At 35.2% G+C, this 22,138-nt stretch overlaps 1 protein-coding gene across 1 annotated transcript in view; it reads left to right on the forward strand.

Annotated features, from left to right (window-relative positions):
* Window positions 1–22,138, forward strand: part of STXBP5 (syntaxin binding protein 5) — a 241,811-nt gene that overhangs the window by 138,403 nt on the left and 81,270 nt on the right. The window contains exons 3-4 of the mRNA XM_085310828.1: window positions 15,558–15,639; window positions 16,603–16,703. Of these exons, the coding sequence (XP_085166954.1) occupies window positions 15,558–15,639; window positions 16,603–16,703 (183 nt within the window). The remainder of the gene's footprint in view (window positions 1–15,557; window positions 15,640–16,602; window positions 16,704–22,138) is intronic.

A 22,138-nucleotide genomic window follows, 5' to 3' on the forward strand; every position in this document is an offset into this window, starting at 1 on the left:
TAGACTATCAGTAGCGAAATCTAATACCCAGACTGGTCCATTTGTAGATTCTGGAAGTGTACACTTTGTTTCATCATGCACATTAGTAAAAACATTGACTAGCGTAGGAAGGCATACTTCTTTATACTTCAGACATCTGTGAGACGTCATTTGAAATTCCTTCATTGTTAAAAATCGTTTGTCATAGTAGTTCAGAGTTGTATACACTTACGGTAACTTCATCTATACCTTGCTTTGCTGATGAGAAACTTGGGCTAATAAAGAAAGCCTCAAATCATGACTCCTGTGTGACTTTCCATGAAAACTCTCTAGACAAAGAGCACATCTATGTATAATACTCGAAAAATAATCCATTTTCAGAATAAACTACTCTGCAAAACAGTCATTTCAAATACAAGAAAGTCATTGATTTATTAATCTCCAGGCCATACAGAGACTTATCTAGTTCAGATTCTGTAAGAGTTATGCTGTAGAAGGTCCTGGAGGCTGGTGTTAGGATCCTTGGACATTCATGGAGAAAATGTGCGGTAATAAGACTTAATATCGCTGTGCTAACATACTAAATAGGTTTCCATAGTCCTTAGATGAAGAAGTAGTTGAAATACTTCAGCTGCAACCAAAGCGTTTCCAGACTTATAACAGTTTAAAGAAATAAAATGTTTCTGCATGCAGTTGACCCAGGGAAGTCTCTCTTTCTGTATGGGTAATTACCATTTATTTATGTTAATATGTGTTTGACTTCAATTTAGCTCAGGTGAAATTTAATATCAAAATCTAATCCCTTTCTTGAAACAATATTTTTAGTTCATGTAGAGCTACTGACAACTGTTTGTTCAGAATGGTTTTTGCTCATGTTTAAATAAATGATTGCTTTTCTACCATGCTAGCATTTGAAAGAGGAAATAAATTTTGATTAGTATCTTGTAAAGATGGTATTTATGCTCATTAAATTTTTCTTCCTAGATCTTGGTAACRCAAGTCTTTCCCCCTTGTTTTTGCATTTTACTTTTTTTTTTTCTTATAGAAAATATTTAAGATGAAAATCAGAGATGGTTTAGTCTAAAATACCAACTTAAATATTCACTGCTCCAAGATGTACCTGAGGCTCCCGTGGTTTTACTCCTCACCCTGCAAAGCTTATGTAAGGCCTCTTYATGTTGCAACCTTTAGAGAGTTGACTAAGAGTTACATCAACAGTTTCTTCTTTTGTGTTTTTTGATGGAAGGCATTATAGAAGTAAACTTTCAAAACTATTTATATTTTCTCATTACTTRCTGATGAGAAAAAATGTCTAACATTCAAAAACTAAAACAACATTTTTATCAAAATAATTTAAACAGTGAGTTATACCTTATCAGAGCATCTTGTTCTGACTTGAATCTGAACCGACTATGCTAGAATATCGATATGCCACATTAAACCTAAAGGTCTATATTTGCTACTTAAAAACCTCTTTGAGGCTGGATGAAAGGGCCTGATCTGGAGAATATTTTTCCTTTGCTTGAGCCCCTAGTTAGCTCCCTGTTATGACATTGCTGGAGGCACTATTTTCCACAGCTGAAAGTAGTTGTAGAGAAGGTGAGACATCTATGTAATCATCATTATGTAATTTCATTCTTAAATTGTCACATTAAAACTTCCATGAAGCTCTGTATTATTTTGATAATCTATCTGAAACCTATCTGAAAGTGTTGGGTTTTGGTTTTAATCCTGAAACTAGTGATGTGCTGTATTACTTTTTTGGAAGATGTATTATTGCTAATTTTTACAATACTTATGTAACCAAAAAGTGATCTTTCCTTGGAATGGTTCTCATGCATAAATAATTGCTAGAACTTTCACTGGGAACTGAATTGCTCGAAAAACAGTCTAAATATCCTTAGTTTTGTACTTCAGCAACTGTGGTCTTAAAATTCTTTGAGGAATCTGGTTGAGTTTCTCTTCAGGTACACCTTTGTGCAGCCTTGCTACTTGTCTTCCCTTCTTTTCTCTTACTGTTTTTCTTTCTTTTTTTTTTTTTTTATTTTTCCCCCTGAGGTTAATGCTAACATGAAGATAATCTTAATTTTGGACATGTCTGTGGTACATAAAAATAAAACCTGCTCTTTTTCCTGTTATTTTTTTCCAAAGGGCAGGGGGAGGTGGAGAGAGATCTGACAATACTTACTTTTGACATTTGGGGAGCAGGGTGGTAGTGAAAAAGATGACAACACTTAGGTCTAGTGTCTGTGCATTTGCAGTCTTTCTGTGACTGCAGTAAGTGTAGGCAGATTCTCAGCTTTCCTTCTTTCTCCCTTTATGACCCTTTCCTTACTCCTCTTAAATCTGGAGGCAAACTGCCTGCTAAATTTCAATGCGGGTTTTTTGAAGACAGTCTGATTCTTGCAGATTCTTTTCCAGAAACTTCAGTTGGCCTGCAGGATTGCAGAGGAACTTTGGAAAGGTCAAGCAGTATAAACAGGTATAGCTCTGCATCTTTGAAGGGCTTGGAACTGTAGTTTGCAAGATACAATGTTTTTCCAGTTCCTTCGCCAYCATAGGAAAAAAAGTAAGATTTTTCCCTCCCTTTGGGACTGGAACAGTTTTGGTTATAGGAAGTAAGTTGTAGGAGATGAATATTCATTATCTTTTATCTAGAGAAAAGAAAAACCGAGTCATTTCATCTGTGAAACTTGGCATCGTATGGCTCTGTATCTTGCAGTAGAATTGTCCTGTGTAGCAATTTTTGATGTGTTTTCTGTTATTGTGGCATTTTATGCAGAGCCTCTTTTTTAGGATGTTGCCACCTTGCCGCTTTGGATGAAATATGGGCCTAATCGGACTTCTCCCATCTTAGCTTCCTGTTTTCATAAAATTATAGGGAAGTAGTATCTGCAAAACTTTTTCCACTCTGTCAAACTTTATGTAAATAAGTCTTCAGCCTCAATTACTAGGAGATGAAAAACAAGTAATGAAAACGTTCTTGTAGGTTTAGGGTTGATGAGCACAGATATAAATATAAATCAGATGTTTCTTGGAATCTAACAGGCACTGAAAGTACACAAGGCTATAACATGAATAGATTCTGTGAAGTATCAAAAATCTCACTTCTAAATAAGATAGGTTTGCAAGGTAGTAGCTTGCCTCTATCTAGTTCATAGAGTGCCAACTGGAAAAACTGCAGGAAACCTGCTTAGCAAAACTGTCTTGGATTGTGCTTTTCTGACAATGCTATACTTTCAGTCTTTTTGCAATCTTAAGTTGAGCTTGGGATACTTAGAAATCTCATAGCATTCATGAATTCTCTCTTACCCAATTGTAATAAAAGCTGTTTGTTTCTCAGGGTTCACAACTTGTACAAAGCAGTAGTGCTGTGTGTTTACTCTCATGGGAGCTATGTTAGCACTGCTGAGTAGTGCATTTCTGAGGGCCACAAAAATGACTGATCTGATGCTCTCAAGTACCAGGGGAAAGACCAAGGTACAGGGATCTAAGGGGCTACTAGCAGCAGCTTTTAAGAGAAGAATAAAAATTGAAATGAGAGACATTATTTTTAATGCTATGCTTCATTTCAGTGAATTTCAGTGTGGTGAATATTGTAGTGTTTTTTTATCTGACCGCATAATTTAGATTGTTCTAATGAACATTTAGCTCTATTTGAAACTTTTTAATAAAGCTTAAACTAAATGAATTAAAGTATTTACTAGTGACGTTGAAATATTGCACAAACTTTTTAAATAATGCCTATGAGCARATACTGAATTAAGGTTGAGTAAGTAACTTATAGGGACAACATCAGCCTTATAGAAATTGCCTCTCTGGTAACAAAAGCCCCCAAAATACCATTTAATACAACACTAATATGCAGCTGGTTTTGTGGTATAAAATGGAGTACATGTATAAAAGTGTGGACAAAATAGGTAACTGGAATTTCAGGTATTTCAACAAAATATACTAATTGCTCTTATTATTCTGGCATGTAATAAATCTTATTTTTCCAAGTTGTGTGAAAAATACAAAAAGTTAAGGAACATCCCAATGATTAGGTATGAATAGCTTTGATTTTTACATATTAAAAATACTGATTCAAGGTCCCAGCTACCCCTTGGTTTAYGTGAGGACGTGATTTCCGTTCTTGACTTAAGTGGAAGAGTGCCATCTACTGAACTGCTTGAATTGTACGTTAATTTTTCATTTCTGGTAATAATTTTATGCTAACCTATAAAATTTTCAGTACTACTAAAGTAGTACTGAAATAATAAGTTTCTCTGTTCTTTTAATGTGATTACTGGTTTTGCAAATCACCAGAATAGAAATTGAGGAGGCTTCATAGAAAATTGAAAGCATTAGGCTTTGTAAGGACTATATTACCTGATGCCAAGACTAGCAGTAAGAGGATGGTTTGTGATGGTTTCTGTCTGTCTGTGGCGAAGTTTAAAATCTTAAGTGTCATTTTGAGAGGGAAGATTTAAGATGTCCCTCAGTTTGTGCCTTTGACAGACTCTTGGGGGACTCTCCTGACACCCATTTATTGTGTTATGTTGAAATTGGGATTTAGACACAGTATTAACTGAAATATTTAGAAAGCAGCAGCATTGCTTGTGAGCAGTACCTTAGGTATTTGGAAGAAGTTCCAATTTGTAATTCCTACCAATGTAAGTTGGGGGAACAGATTATCATGTCAACTTGATGTAGGTGGAAGGGTAAATTTAGATCACAAATTAAGCTCATAGATACTGATTTCTATTTTTGTCTACGTGATGGAAGTGTTGGTACCTGTGTTTTATATCTGTCTAATCACTTCAGCAAATGTTACCTTGTAACTCTGCTAGTAAATACTTAAAAGTCTCAGACTGAAGTAATGCTGTATTTGCATTAAAATCTCAATAAAAATCCTGATGATTAAATAAATTTTCTCTAAAGATTATTTGGGAGAGGCAGTCATTTCCATCAGTCATCTAGTGCAAAAAGGTGTGGGAAGTAGAAGGGTGCATTTGAGCTTCATCCACAAGTTAAGTGTTGAAGGATTGTATCAAAAGGGAGAACTAATAGCACTACTAGAAATAGACCACAGCAAAATCTGGGGGGGACGTTCATACACATGAACAAATTTATAAGTCTTTAACTTTAGTTGGCCTTTAAGGGTATCTGCTTTTCTATAGCTAGACCTGCTAGCACTTTGTCTTGATTATGTGTTTAGTTCTGTGTACTTCAGTCATTTACTTTTTCTGCTGCCTTTTTCACAGCTGAAAAAAGGTAAAAAAGCAAGCGAGTGAAAGTGGATATCTGAAAAGTGATAAATTAAATGGCAAAGTTGAAGGATGGGGCAAATCCTGCTTTGGGATAAGAGAAGAATTAAACAGGATTAACGGTTAATTTGGAAACTGAAGCCTTGCTGCCAAAAGGAAAGGTGACTTCTCAGTGAGAATAACAACCTCTCTGAAAGGAGAGAGAAATATAACTGCGTGATCGGAAAAGGTCAAAAGAAAGACCAGTGAGCATAGTTTATAAAAGTTGTAATGGTGCTTGGGATCTTGTTCTGGGACAAAAAGATTTAAAGGATATAAGAGTGAAACTTGTGTTCCACTTGTATGAAACTACAAMTGAAACCAGACTAGGTACTCCTCCGTTTGGAGGCAGGGGCCTGAAGGATGGGCTGTGCTTGAACCAAGTTGATCTGGAATGATTATTGATTGTAAGTASTGTCATCTGTCATTGATATCTCTTACTGAAAAGGACTTGTTTGGCAGGCAGGAGTTAAGGGAAGTATTTTAGCTTATTCTGTGTTTCCCTCAAAAAGGGAATGAGAGAGACTTCTGGACCTATCAAGGAATTGCTATGCAGTCAAAAAGTGTTGTTGACAGACAGTAATTGATTGGGCTAGGGCTGGCTAGGTTCTTGGAAAACATTAAATTGTCCTTCTTATTACATAATATGAATGATTCAACATATGCTTTCATAAGTTAAACTAAATAGGTATATAAAAATTCACTTAACATCCAGTTTAGCATGTCTTATTTGTTAATGCTGCTGTTGGCAATATCTGCACAAACTATTTGGACACGGAGAAGAGACATTGTTCTTCTCTGAACTGTTTTTCAGTACTAGAAATACAGAATAGCTTTAGTCTTTGCCAAGAAACTATAGACATAAGAAGCCTGATTAATTATTAAAATTATGATATAGCAAATGATACCAAAAGATAGTTGAAGTAGGATATTTATAATAACATGTTGAAATTTGACACTAAAATTAAACTGATCTAAATGGATGACAGAAGAACGGGACTGGGAAGTGCAACAATGCAAGGTTTGCCTCTGAATTTTGATAAAAGTCTTTCAAAGTACTTAGTTGCCTGGTCCTATTATTCTGTACATAGTATTTCCAAAAACTGTAGCAGGTTTCCTGTTCCATYGCATTTCAATAAATCTTGTATAGGCAAAGGAACTATTATGCAGGTGTATTTGTAGCAGTTCTGTTCTCTTTTCTCTTACCTTCTGCTCTTTTCCCTGCCTCCCTCCCACAGCACTCAAAAAAGCTCCAGATTAGTCTCGTTTTCTGCATTGTTGCTGCTGAACACACTAGTGTTGAAGTACAGCTTTTAGGCTCAAGCAGAAGGGGTRACTTGCCCATGAATGACATTTTCTCAGAAAACAAGATGAGTAAAATCAAGGAAAGCCTGTAGCATCGTTAGTTTTGTTTGAAAACATAATGTTCRTTAACTAAATTGATGCTTTTACTTCTTCATTTAACAGCATGCTTTGCTATCTGTGAATTATGCATATGAAAACTTATTAAATTCTATTTTCTGCTTGATTTTAAATCATAGATTTTTAATCCTGTTTGCATTTGTACTACTTAATTACATTCTTTTTCTGAAGAAAGATTGCTTCTTACTGGTAGCTCTGCAAAAATGTCTATCAAATACAACCTTTGCAGAAAATCTCGAGGCAATTTTGWTAGCTGTTTGGGAAATGCTCTATTTGGACATATTTTTATAAGTAACTGTGAAGTTTAACATGAAGCATTTTGACTCCTAGCTACTATCTTTGGTAGAAAATAAAWCAGATAAAATCACTCTCTATCCTTGCAAATGAGTTTCTACACAAATTAGTTTAATGACTTTTTTTAAAAAATCTTGAAGCGTGAAATAGTCTTAAGCAAAAAAAAAAAAAAAAAGATATTTTTGCTTTAAAATTGCTGCATCTTCCTGTAGAGGGAAACAAGATAATAAACTTTAGTAGAGGTCTATGTACTCTGGTGTTTTCCAAGCTAGATCTCCTTTATTTTCACCTTTTTAACCTAAGATTTTTGAGAGAAAACTGCATCGTTTTCTTCTGAGGTTTAAAGGAGCCGAACACTTTTTTTTTTGAACAAGGTTAATACTATAGGAAAGATGACTTGCGTTTATTGCATTTATGAACTAGAAGCTGAGAAATTCTGATTTCAAKTGCTTCTATAGTCCTGAGTTCAGTGGCATTCTACAGTTACAATAGCAAAAAATAGTACTTGTTTGCTGTAACCCATTGAACTAATAGGACATTTTTAACATTAAGGTCTAACATGAATTATTTGAGCACCATATATATTAGTTGATTCCTCTCCCTTCCAACAGAAATAGAACAAAGGAGATGAATGTATTTTGTTTTTTTCTTGTTCTTTGTTTTTTTTCCCCTCTGGAAAGCCGCAAATGCTTATGAGTGTCAGGAGACAGCTCTGAATTTAAATACTGTATTGGAAAAACATAAACTACCTGAATGAAGCTTCTTATTCTTCAGCGTAATTTTAAAAGYATACTGCTGAACACTCAGTGCACTTTCTTTAACAAAAACACTTGAACTTTATTTAAGGTTAAAGTTCCCAGTAAATGAGAAAAATGAAAAATCCATTTYCCAATCTTTTGGTATGTAAATGATCTTTTATAATTTATATCCCTGTCTTCCCCCACACACGCTACCGCCTTATTTTCTCTTCTCTCAAGGGAAGGGAAAACCATTCAGGAGCCTTCCAGGACTGAGATGCCAATCTCTTCTATCATTTTCATCCTCATAACTGGAAGGAAGCTGGATATAGATTTCTCATTGCAAGAAGTATGTTGCTTTACTATCTAGAAAGGCCTGATCTTGTTCCCAAATGTAATACATAACATTGACTTTTTTCTTTCCAAGTAACCAGGTCAAACTGTATCTAAATATCAGCTAGTTCAGCAAGTGCTATATCTGATGTGCAAGAGTTGCATCTAGTATATTGCAGTTGTCTGTATCTGACATCTTTTTCTCCCTTCATCACATTTCTTTAATGTCATTTTTCTCATTCTCCTTACCTGGCAGTAAGAAAAAGCATTACAGCTGTCCAACTTAGATTTCATAAAAAGCTGTTGCTGGTAATTTGATATTATTCCTACTGGAAGAACTTAATGTCAGTTAAAGTTAATTGTACTCAAGCATTGAGTTGTAGATGTCAGTGCTGTACTTCTAGCAAAGCAGTAAACTAGTCAGCTTCCAAAGAGGATGGTGGCCCTGAAGTCTGGCTCATCTTTTCAGGAAGAAATGTTGCCCAAGTAAATGTGGACTGAATTGTGCAGAAGCCTGTGTTGTTTTCATCTGGCTGCCTTTTCTTCTGCCTGCTCCTGGCTGCAGCTTTGCATATTGAAAGCTCTTTGTTTGGGGGAAATCAGCCAGCAGGTGAGAGCAGTGAGGCGGAGGCCAGTAGCCCTAATTTGAACTGGAGGTGAAATCTGGGGAGAGATGGAGTTTGGGTCCTCCAGGAGGAGAGGTAAAAATACACCTACGTATAGGCTCAGCTTCTGTGGAATGTTGGAGGAACATAGTAATGCTGCTTACTTCTGTCCTTCAGTGTAAGTGCACCCCTTCCCCGGTGTTGGAAGGTAGAAATACAAGCTTTAACTTCATTATTAGAAAACATAAAGAAAATTAAAACTGTCTTTCGAGGTTGTCCACCAGCAGAAAGTTGCTTTTTTAAGTTTGTGAGCACTTCTCCCTTTTTATACCTTTAAAAGTTAAGAAATTTTCTCTTATTCATACATCATTTGCATTTTTTAAAGAAGAAAAACGGTCTCTTGTTTTTAATGGAGATCTTTCTATTTCATGGCACTTTCCTGTGTTCCACAGTGGGATTTGATTAGTGTTAGTGTGATGRGTTAGTTTGGGAAATACCTAGGGAGAGGGAAAAAAAAATCAAATTAACCCCGCAGTTAATTTGATAGTAATGTAAGGATTAAATAAAACTCAAAGGGGTTATTAAATAGTACCAAAATCTCYTCCACCCCAACTCCTCTCCAGGATCAAAGCCATTTTTGTCATTTCCAAACTCAGTATAAAGAGAGACATGAGAACATATAATCCAGACCAGAAAGAGCATTCTGCCTTCAACTCAGCTGGTTGTGAAGCTGCATGCCTGGGGAACGTAAGTGGTCGTGCAGTGTGGCTATCTACTCAGTTGTCACTCAAAGTTTATGAATTGGGCTGCTAATACTGACATTTTGCTAGATGTGTAAGTACATTTTATGTCCTTGCTGAACTACTTCTGACCTCAAATTCGTAAAGCAGACCTACGTCCTTTAAAAATACATTTTTATCATATTTGAATTTCTTCTTTAGGCTGCATGATGTCTGCACCGCCCTTCCTTCTCCTCCACCCACTCRAGCAAGCAGAGCACATCTGTTGCTGACTAGCTGAATTATCAGCCCTTCACCTTTAGCTTTGACAACTGATGATGGTAGAGTAAGGACAGCAAGTGAAAACAACTTTCCTTTTAATGGACCTATTTATRTTCTTCTGTACCTTTCTGAGGACTTATAAAGTCCTATGTAAAATTGCAGTGGTGTCCAATAATAAGAGTTTGAAAAAAATAATATAAGGGAAATGCTCAATTCTGTTTATCTAGTATGTGAAATTGTAAGAGAGAGGTTTATAAACTGATGTTTGGTAAGGATTGGCTTAGTCTCTAAAACTTGTTTGAAATGCTATAGTATGTTTTACTAATTTGTCCAAAATTTGRTCTTTGGTTGTAAGGTTTTAAATTATTTAAAATTTAAATAAATTATTTAAATTAAAGTATGTGACTATGCTTTGATTGTTTCTCATTATTCATAGCAAGAAAGTGAAGCATTGCTGAGTCTGATAGATCACCTCCTTGAAAATCACTCCCTTTTTATTCTTCTTTGAGGAAAAAGATAGGAGGATAACATGAACATCATTCAAAATGATATAATGATAAACTCCGCCTCTAAAAACCTCAGTATTTATTATGTAGTAGCTTATACTCTTCACAGAGGACAGATGATTTCTTTGAACAGAGTTTTGATGATATTTAACCAAATTTTCTAAATTCTCTTGTTCTCTTTCACTACTTAGATTGAGGCCAAAAATGTGAGAGMGCCAATGTGTTTTAGAGACCACTTTATAAAATAAGAATGAAGTATTCACAGCATATGAAGACTGTATATGAAAGAAGTGCTGTAATTCTGGATAAAAGTGTTTTAACATTGTTAGAAATGTAAGAAGTGATCTCTTCTATTTAGAAGAGATGCTAGTTGGCTTAGTGATTATCAGTTGCTTTTTAAGCTTTAATACTGTTTACATAAATGACAGAAGCTCTGGTTCATTCTTTCTTACTATTGTCACTTACATGTAGGAAAGTGGATGTGAAATGTTACCAAAATTGTTTTTATCCTTTTGCAGATGTAAGCATTGAAGCATGGGAAGGAGTAAAGACCTGCTTAGCTGAGTAGTACAAACACTGCAGGATGCTATGCAGGCTTATGGTTTTAGGAAGAAATCCTAATTTTTCGGAAGAATCCTGTAATTGTTCAGAAGCAGTAGTATGATACCATATCAGGATTGATGTGAAGTTTAAAACTCTCCCAAAAATGTTCTGTGGATTTTATTTACTGTATTTGCTGGTAAGACTTGGGCACAGAAGGATCAAAGTTTTTTTAGATAGTGTTAACTGTGGTGCTTCCTAGTTTCTTGGCTAAACCTCTTCTACTAAATCGCTGTGTCTCTTGGTAGATTGTTCTTCGTGAAATTATGTATCTCTGAAAGATCATGCATTTGTATGTGCATGTAATAGTACTGATTTGCTCTAGATGCAAATAAGACTAACAACCAGCTAAAGAAAATTGCATGAATTTGAAGGTTTTTTATACTGCTTTAGTCTGGCTTAGAGGTGTAACCAGGTTTTGTAGTGCTCTAGTTTGATTGATCTAGTTTAATTTGCTTTTTAATCTGTTGTTGGATTGTATCAAGACTTTGGCAGTGATGAGTAATGCCAAACTGACTTAATCTTTACGTACCCTAAACYGTTGGAAAATCTCACCATCATCGATAGTTTTTTTCATGTTATGATAATTCTTGAGACCATATCAAGGCATATGCAAAATTATACTCAAAATAGATGGTGATTTCATTAGCCACTGAATTCTTATTCTAGGCAATTACGTAAAGTGGATAATTGTTGTATAGCAATGACTATAGTAGAAAATGGAAGTGTAATCAGAGAGCTAGATGCTGTGAACTAGCACACATAAGAATATTGTGCAGTAAACTACTGCTCTGAGTGTTTTGTGTGTGATTCAGATCAGTGGAATGCATCTCTCTATAATTCAGATCTGTTGCTGAGATCTATTTCTTTACGTGATTAGATACTGCAAGGTGTTACACCTACGGTTTCGAAAAGTACTTAGTAATGAATTCAAAAACCTGTTTGCAGTTTTACATTTGTCTTGACAACCCTAAGCTGTAACAGTGACATATAGGAAGATGGTCTATGTCTTGTGTTATCCCATCAAAACTTTTTATTGCAGTGTGGTAACATGAAGATGCAAATATATGGGGGTATAGTTTGACAGGTAACTATTTTATCAATGAGTCCCGTATTCCTGATTGATCCATGCTAGGAACTGAATTGGTGGTATCTGTAGTTTTTGCATCTGTGTCCTGTGGCAGATAAATCAACTGGAGGTTAAGAACAATACTGAGAGTCCTTAGCTCTACCTACAATAAGTTTAATTAAAAAAAAAAAAAAAAAAGGGACTACTTTTCTGAGACTTTCATACATATTTTGGAATTAATACTCATTCTCAAAATATAACTTCTAAGGTAAGATGTGCAGAGTTTCTCCTATGCAGAGAAACTATCAATAATAATTTTTAAAATAATTTATTTGCAGTGATAACTCTAATATCAGAAATTGAAATGCCACAATTTTGCCTGAAAAAAAAAGTGCAAGCTTAACTTTGAGTTTGGTATAGAACAGATATCTATTCTATTGGCTCTTCTTATGTATGACTTAGGCTTCTAGGAGTTATGAAAAAGAAGTGTAATACAAGACATGTTATCTATTCTTTCCCTCTGCCACGGCTTTTGTCTCTTGTGTGATTTTTCATAAAAACATGTACCAGAAACAACAGAAGACTAGTATTTGCCAGGATTGATTTCCTAATGGCAYTGGGGAACGCAGAAAAGATGCTCATAGCTGCTGCTGAGAAGCTGTTAATTGAACCTATTTGTTCATATTTGGAACGGGGGCCAAAGTGACAATATTAGGAAGAAGTGCTTTGCGGCRAAGGAGGAAGCTTGGTCTTTGATGAAAACACTGGGCTGAGAAGACTGTTTCTCTAGAGCAACTCTAGGTTTTATGCAGAGAATTTTTCATGTCTCCAAAATGAAAACGTTGGGCCCATCTTGCCATGGTTTATTATAATGTTTGCTTGTTTCAGGCACCGCTTTGTGGTAGATGATCACTGCTTAGTACAGTGAGCTCTCTTGCCTTAAGCACACCTACACAGGCGAAGAGGAATTGGACAAACTGCATTCCCCAGCACGGTGTTCGTTTGGTGATCTTGGGAAATGCTTAACGTGTGACCAGGACGGAAAGGGTATATATTATTATCCTWCTATAGTCAGTCTGTGAGTGATGCGCTTTTTCAGCAAACGTATCCCACAAAACTGGGAGGCTTTACAGCACTTAGGAGATGAGAAGAATAATTTCAGCTACCAGGTGAAAAAGCAGAGCCCTGGTAACGCTGGGATAACAGAGCTAAGTGGGACTTGCTGCAAGGACTTTTTCAGTGATAACCATAAGCGCTATAAAAGAGGCTAAACTGTATTTTCAGATGCGCACATGAGGCTTTTACTAATTTGTTGAAAAGCAGAAATTTGCACTGAATGTTTAAGGCTTATAGARACTTACTCCTAATACTACATCTTTATTGATTTCTGAAGGGGGATAACTTATAGAAATTTCCTGGAAATTTTTTTTGGTTAAAAGTTGAAATCATTAATATTGAAATTTGTATTGACTGGTTGTAATAGTGCTTCTAGAAATATTTGCATCAGAAGTACTTGAAAACATTTGAAGCATAGAATGTGTAAAGATTGGAGTAATTGGAGGAAACTAGATTTTTTTTCTTTTTTTTCAGGTCATACTCTTGTTTTGAGGCCAGGTTTTTATAAAATAAATTTTGCTTTATAAAAAACAATCAAATTGAGTGGAGGGGCTGAGCAATAATTACATATTTAATTAAGCTGGAAGCTGATGCTCAGGGGAAGAGAAATTTTCAGAAATTTTTTATGCTATATAAAACTACTTTCTGTTTTATATACACATATATATATAAAATATTTGTCAGTTAACTGACAAGTTTTAAAACTCRGTTCCTGTGAACATCTGATCTTTCACATTCAAAAATGCTTTGTGTCCATTTCTGCATGTAAAAGTTAATTCAAGTGAATGCAGAAACAAGATCAAGGCTGAAGCAAATTGACTTTGAAACTTCTGTTGCTGCTTGGGGGAAGTTTTTTCTTCTTGCCTGGTAATTTCTGTAGTCAGTCCATATATGATGTAAAAACTGTACTTTTACATTAAATATATTTTGAGTTTGTGGTAGGAAAGTATCATCCACTGACAGTGAAATACAGATGACTTCTTTGTACAGGAACCAAGTTGATAAGAATTAAAATATATATATATATATATGTATATGTATGTGTATATATATATATAGAATATATATATAAAAAATAAGGAAAAAAAGCAGGTGAGGTGAGCTGCCTCTTTAAGTCCTTATATGCCAGAACTAAATTAAATTACTAATTCTGTACAGAGAAGAAAGCTGATATTGTGRTGAATGCTGGATTATTCAGCATCTGTTTAGTACATCTCTCATCACTTAGCTGAATTTGATACGTATTCATTAGTGTGGGAGAGTAAAGCAATTGAAATTTAAAAGTTAAAATAATATGTATTGAAACAGACTTCTAAGACTTGGAGTTCACATAGTAGTTCTACTTACATTTAATCTCTCTAATTTAAAGGCTGAGTAGGATATGTGTGTTTGAGTTCTAATTTGCATGCCACCTAATAGCGTCTTTAATCTTTCAACTGAATCTAATGTGATTGGGTTTTGGGAGAGGGGTTGTTTRTTTGTTTTTTTGAGGGTATTCTTGTCCACTTTGGTTTTGGTCAGTGATTCCTCAGTAAAATGGAAGAATTGCCGAAAGAGTGAGAAGTCTGCTGTATTACGACCTTTTAGTATATACTGAGAGAACAAATTGCACATCTTTTTTCCCCTGCTTTGCATATGCCTTTGGAATGGTTTCCCTTCTTCCAAAACCTTGAGTCCTCTGTTTTAAAACAGAGGTGTTCAGCTCTGTGGCAAATTATACTCCAGAAACCCAGCTCAAACTGTAATGATRAAATAGTGACTGTTTTGTGTAATTCATTTATACTTGTTGTGTTATTACTTTTCTGTTTCCTGCCYTTTCTGTTTCTGGAGAATTTCCTTAATTTCATATCAGAAGAAAAATAGAATAACCAAACTTGAAAAACAGGATCTTTGAAATTAATAAATTAATTAAGTATGGAGAGTAGAAGGACTCTTCTCTGTGTTTTTTCCTCTTCTATTTGATATTTGTTATGGGAGTATAGAGAGTATATAATGAGTAAGCTTTTGTTATGTCATAGTTGATGTGAATCCAGTGAATCCAGGAAGTTTTGGTACAGAGATCTTGGAAATTTATATTATACGTAATTTGCCACTGACTGCTTTTGGCTTACTGATCTATCATAGCAGTTTTGAGGGTTTTTTAAACGTATCTTACATTGTTCAGCTCTTCTTTTATCTATAAGTAGTTTTCAAAAAGAAAAAGGAGAGAAAGCTCCTTTCAAATATTTGATTATATGATTATGATGTTTATTTGGATTATCTTTCTTTTATACCAGTCCTGGTACTTAACGTTACTAAAATAATTGCTTCACCAGCCTCTGTTCTGTGTTCTCATTGAGTAAGGATCCTTTAGATAAGTTACGCAGTTACTTTCTTTTTGCATTGGGCTGAATAAGATTGGCCATACATCTCCTTTGTGTTACTTTGTGATGTTTACATGTGGGTTGTTTTTTTTAATGATCATTTAGATCTATATGTTTAAATATTTGAGTATGCTAGCCAGAAGCAGGATGTTAACCTATTTGAGCTTGGTATTAGTGTTGTTGCTAACATTTTTCTTTTCCTGCAACACATATAACAATCATTCCTTAACGGTATCAAATTCAGCTTTGGCCGACCAGGAGTTGAATGCTACTGCCAACATGACAGTGGAGCTGCAGTAATCCAGCTTCAGTTCCTGATTAATGAGGTTAGTAAAACAGTGGGTGTATATATTCCATAATTCAGAGAAGATATACAATCTATTTTCCTCAATTTCTTATTAAGGAACTATTAGAATACAGATAGCAAAAGCAACTCTCAACATGAGTGGCAAACCATAACAGCAATTATAAGCAGGTTAACTTTTTTTAATCAAACAAAATATTTGAGTTACTGTTGGGCATARCTTTGTGTTTAGAGTGTTCTTTTGCTTTAAGCAAGAACCTTTTCTTCTAAAAATATTTGTTCATGTCTTTAAACATTGCAAGTTATCCCTGGACGTAGTAAGTCAATAGAACTACCAGTAGTGGTAACAATTTCAGTGAGTAGTTAATCTTATTTTTATAGAACTACTCTGCTAACTGTTTTAACTCTATAAAAACTCTATCAGCTCGGTAGAGGCAGGAGGCATGTTTCTACTGAGCRGTAGAATATAGCACAAAAAAACCTAATCTGATACCTCAGTAATTTCAAGCATGCTTTTCTGGAGATGTCAGCTCAGTGATACATTGTTACTGTATCTGATGATAATGCTGTTCTTCAGCTAATCAGGGCCAGGTTTTCRGAGGGACTTGTAGCTCCAATTTGACAGTGATGTTAAACCTCACRAACTTTGTCAGTATGTAGATACTAGAAGTTGAGTTCACTGCTTAATTTCACTACAGATGTGTGCATGAGGGAAATGWTATGCACACACAGTAACAAACTTCCTTTCTTCTCATCTTTTCCTTCTCACTCCTCAGTATAGTACTGAACAAATGTGACTGAGCTGACTGACGTGATCAGATCGGGTATCTCAGCACTGCTACTTCCAATTTGTCTATCRACATCATAGCACAGAGGCATGCTTATAAAAATGTCTTCATATTATTGGTATATATGCAGTATATTTCTATTGTATGTAATCTTAGGACTACGAAAATAAATTGAATAAAAATTTTATTTTTAATAGGGAGCTCTTGTGAGTGCCTTGGCTGATGATACCTTACACCTATGGAACTTACGTCAGAAGAGACCTGCTATACTTCATTCACTCAAGTTTAACCGAGAACGGTARGAAGTGAATTATTATTACTTTGTCCTTTACTGGGGCACTATGCGCAAATATAAAATCGTATTTATTAATACATATAAAAACTTGTTAAATAATTGAAACTGGATTTACATTGGGTTTGAGTTGGAAACTGATGGGGTTTCATGTTGCTTGAGAATAAACACACCAATGACCTAAACTGGATGATGGTAACTGTTAYGTTGAGTATTATTGCTTCACTGAACATCAACATTCCTATTTTGTTTTTTAATGGAGGGAAAGAATATTTTTAATTTATGTCTTTATAGACATTTTGGAACAAAGAAAGTATTTGTATGCATCTACAAGACAACAGGAAAACGAGTACCATTTTTGGATTGGAGGTTCCCTTCCCTTCTTYTAAAAAAACAATCCAAATTCTGCATTGCTAGGACTCTTGTGGCTATCAAAGAAGCTGGAAATAATGTGTTTAGACTAAAAAATTTGTGACTGCAATGGCAGCCTTGTAAACAAGTTAGGGAGATACGTTTTACAGGAAATGACTACAAATTAGTTTATAACAATTTTTAGGTTTTTTAGTTTCCCTATCAAAGAGGAAGGATACAGAAAATGGGGTATATTACTACTAATAAAAYCAGATATTGTGATAATGTATCTATTTGAATTTGAAAACTAGGAGAGATTGTGCATRTTGGAGAGCAAGGTTAGAATTTAGAGTGATCTCAAGTTGTAAACGTGGCTGAAGGAAGAATGCAATTCAGTGGAGGAAAACATAAACCAGAATAATTAGCTGCACATCTAGGGGTTTTTTTGCATCCTGTATTCTGTGGAAAAGGCTATGAAGAATCTACTAGATGAACACAGGTTGAGAGTATTGTGATTATTGGAAAAGAATAGAGACACTTACTGGGATATTTTTGTGACTGTTTTTCGCACGTTTTGGGGACGTAGCCCTTCTTCTACCAGAATGGGTATTCAACTGAAATGCTATGTTTAGTTTTAAGCAGCATGCTTCAAAAGATGAGATGGACAGCTTGGAGTGTGCAGAGAAGACTAGGAAGAACACAGAATAATCTTTGATCTGTACCTCCGCTGAACAAGGCAGGAAGTAATGAGCTTTAAGTAATTGATAACAAAAGAGATGTAAAACCTCCAAAATTTAATGTTGCAGATGTAAAGTGCTGGAAGACTGTCTGGTCATTTATGGAGTAACCTTGTGGTTTTAAAGAAGAGGTTAAAAACAAATCTGTCACAATGATCTAGATCCAGGTGACTGGATTTCTTGTGRGCGGAGGACTAAGTTATCTCTAAAGTCCCTTTTGGAGTTTTTTTGTGATCACTGTGCATAAACTTCTATGCACAAAACAAGAAGCTCTATTTACAGAGCAAAATTTTCAGCCCTGAGAAAGTTCCTTTATACATTATGAAAGAGCTGAAGAGTGAGGAATGAAAATCACAACATCTAGTTTAAGGAGGATTGTCCAGTTATGGGAGATAAACAGAGGTGTATCCAAACCTAATTTTACCCTCCTTCCCCCTCTTTTGTAGGTRACTGTAGCCCTAATTAAGTGCTGATGTAAAATGTGGATTTGCAACCTGAAACCACCCTTGAATATGGGCTTATAACTATCTTCTTAAAACATGGGTGATTGGGTGCCTCCTGCTGCACTTTAAAATGGATGCCTAAGGAGGTGATTCTGTTGAAGTTGGATAAAAGTGTGAGATGTGTGGCTRTCTTAATTGAAGTGGTAAATTTTAGACTATAACTTTCCTATAAATGTGATGGTCTCAGTGGCAAAGCCAGTGGCATGGAGTTGAACTGTGTGTGCTCTTATCAGCAAGAGGAGAGATGGGAGTCTAGGTCGCTCATGTCACTTTGAGTGGTCATAGTAGTTCATAATTTTTGGACAGAGTTTAGATTATTTTCAGGAGAAGCACTGTGACTTGCTTGTAGTGAGACCACTGTGATTGTCAAGAACAGTGAAGGTAGAGTTTCTGTGTTATTTTTGGTGATGTATGCTGCAGATATCATTTATATAGACAGGGTTGATATGTGCAGTAATGAATTGCATTTTAAAGTAGCCRTTATAATAGCTCCTAGAAGTAGTCAGGTCACTTCAGAGCCCAGAATCATATCCTATGGTAGCCATTTATTAAATCATGCTGAATGACTGGTACCTGTGTGAATAGTGTGTTTCTGTTGACTAATTCATAAAATAGTCAAGTGTGTAATCTAACTACTAGGGGATTGTTTTKATTTAGCATTTCAGAGAATAGTAGAAATCACTGTTGAATAATTCTAAATTGGTGACTTTAATAACTAAGAGCTCTTACTGCTRTAACTGCACCTAATAGATTCAAAGTAGATGGGTTTTGCTTGGATCAGGCTTATGTTGTGTTTTAACTACTAAGTTTATTGAGAGGAGCATTCATGAATAAAACTGGATGTTTCAGTTCACAAGTGCCAAGTTGCTAGATACCTAATTAATAAAGTCTTTTAAATAATTTATGCTGTGGGATTAAGATTTGCTCATAAGTATAACTAATTTCACTAACATGAATTATTAAAATATTAAATACTAAAATTGAGCCTTGTAGTAATAYGTTCTCTAGTGATACTTTAATTTGCAAGCTTGTGCTTTGAAAGCAACTTCAGTATCTTGGAAATCAGTTTGAGTAAAAGTAAAAACAAATTAACAAATTGGAAAAAATGTCCTTGGAGGGAAAGCAAAGCCAAATATTACTGTATGACTGTAGAACTTACCCAGTTATATCCGCATTTGCTCCAGGACTCTATAGATGCTAAGATTTAAAATTATATACCTGATTGTGAGCACCTGGAAGTAAGTGYGTGGATGCTGCAGAAGCAGTATTTGCTTCCTTTTTAATAACAGTTGGGCTTAACATGTGGGCCAGTTATTCTCCAGTTTTTGTTTTCCAGTCTCAGAGTTTAATGTGTAAGAATTAGATCTGAACAATAAACTTTTTTTTGTGGCATTCAGTGCTAAGAGAAACAATTCATGCTACCCAGATAAAAAAGATTTAATTCAAAAACTACTTTTGAACCGTTGAAGAAATAAAATAAGTTGTGGGTGGGAGGTTTGACTCATCAATGAAATCTGTATTCTCATGACACAACTCTTCCAGCTCTGGCTAATGCTCTGATTTTAGCCATTTAGCCATCTGCAAGAGTGACTATTCATTGTTTAACACAATGCAGTTTCCAGAATTGATATTTGTTTTACCTGTTGGTAATCTATTTTGGCTAGCTTTCTTTCAGRCTTGTTTTGAACCTATCTCAAATAAGGAATCAAAAATGGACATAGCTTTTTTAAATGTGTGTGTCATGTTAAGGGTTTTGGGTAGTCATTTCAGAATTGAATTCAAGTAGTAAATCACCTGTTAATTCAGAGTGTTGACTCTGTAGTATATGACTGGAAAATGTGAATTTTTGCTTTTCTACTCTTTAAAGGCAGGAAGTAGTGAGAAAGATACTGTTTTTTTCTTTGAAACTACATCTATACGTGTGTTATCCTTTAAAGGTTCTGTTTGTAGTAGTGGAAAATGTCTTGATTAGGTAACTTGCAGCTTTTCAAATTTGAGTAAAACGTGTTTCTTTAAAAGTAAATACCAAGAGTCTTTGAAGAGACTAATTTCTGTTGAATTTAGAAATGAGTATCAATAAACTCTAAATAAGTATCTGGCAGTTTAATAGATTTGTTGATGTGGACTGCCTTTTGTAGGAGTGATGGTTAGTAATTTAAAATAAGTCTTTCGAACTGGTGGTTGATGAAGTTTTTGATATATAACAAATCTGTTAGTTTAAATCCTGGCAGGTGTCAGAAGCACAGTACAAAGCAAGCTAGTTTTGCAAGTTTCCTAGCCTTTTGTTCCTGTCGCATTTGTGTGGGCTTTGCAGCTGCTCTGTGTTCTAGTTACCAGTGAAAGTTAGACGGTATTAAACCAAAGTAACGCTAAGCTTGGCTACTGCTCCCTGACTGGGAAGGAAGAAGAGGAGCAGTGTATAGGGGCCAGGAAAGAGTGCGGAATGATGCTTGAAGGGCTGCTTATGTGACTTACAATGCAGATTAAAGTGTATAATAATACCTCGTTGCACAATACACTGTTAAATGTGTGGGTTTATTTGCTATGCTAGGATCTGTGCAGCTCTGAGAAGTTCCTTCACTAAGTGACAGTTTAGTTTCTTTGTCATCCACATACATGTATAAATATTCCTATACATAATAAAGGTATCGTGTTCTCACATGTGATGCAAGCCTTACTGAATTTATTTAAACTTAGTAACAGATGCTAATATTAGTCTAGATTAACTCTGAAAAAAGTATAGTTAACACTTCTTATTAAAGTAAATATTGAAAGTGTGTTGTAAGATAACTTCTCTGGCTTTATTGCTTTTGCTGTGAAAGAATTATTAAACTTCATGCTGTTCTAAGATGTGAAATGTCTAACACATCACTAATGGGGCAGGTGATTTTCATAAAACAAAGTATTTCAGGGAGGATAAAATGACAACCTAACTTGATTAAAAAAAAAAAAAAAAAAAGTGGAGATAAGAATGAGAAAACTTAATAGTTCACTGCTACAAAGCAGAAGAAAATAGAAGGAGAAATTCTGTGTTTTCAAGATACAGATATTAAAAGTATCGGTAAATACCTGTGAAGAACATTTTAAAAACCTCACCCTTATATAGGGGTGGAAAATATGTTTAGTAGTCAGACTTGCTGTCCTTCCTGAGCTGCCTGCATTCCCTGATTTGATATTGAAAGAGGTAGACTTTGTGGCTTAGCATAAAGACAAGGACTAGAATCACAACATAAAAATAGAGCTGAGAGCTTAGTGTGCAAGTGCTTTGCGTATCAATCACTGGATGCGCTGACAGCAATTTAATTTTTAATGTGTCACCTTGCATGCTGTGGCATTTAACTTGTTTTCCTCAACGTAAAACCACACAGTTCAGAGTTAACAGATTTATTCTTCAAGTATTGCTGGTTTCATATCCTGCTGATAAACTGCAACTTCAGCTTTATATTTAAAACACAAACTCTGTCTACAGTGAATGTGCCAAAAATTGCACTTACACTTGCTTTTGTTGTAAATTTTATTATGACAGTACCTCATCTCACTAAATATCGTAACTTTATATCCCACGTCATGGATTAGTAGACAGTTAAAGGAGAGAGAATTTTTTCCTTCTTTCCCCTTACTGCATTTGTGAACTGACCAATTCTGCCACTTCGTGGATAGCAGAAGGACATGCACAGGTTTTTTTCTGTTCCCTTCCCCCCCCCCCCCCATAAGAGCAGATGATGGTAAATGAGGCGACATTTTTCCCTTCTGCGTAACGTAGTTACACTAACATCAGTATTTCATTTGCAGCCTTTAGCTGGAATGTGTTTTTTTTTCCCATTGCCCTATGTGTTTTTGAACAGTATCA

This window comes from Rhea americana, unplaced genomic scaffold (genome assembly GCF_003343005.1).
Source record: "Rhea americana isolate MKP2758 unplaced genomic scaffold, rheAme1 scaffold_108, whole genome shotgun sequence".
Lineage (NCBI taxonomy): Eukaryota > Metazoa > Chordata > Aves > Rheiformes > Rheidae > Rhea > Rhea americana.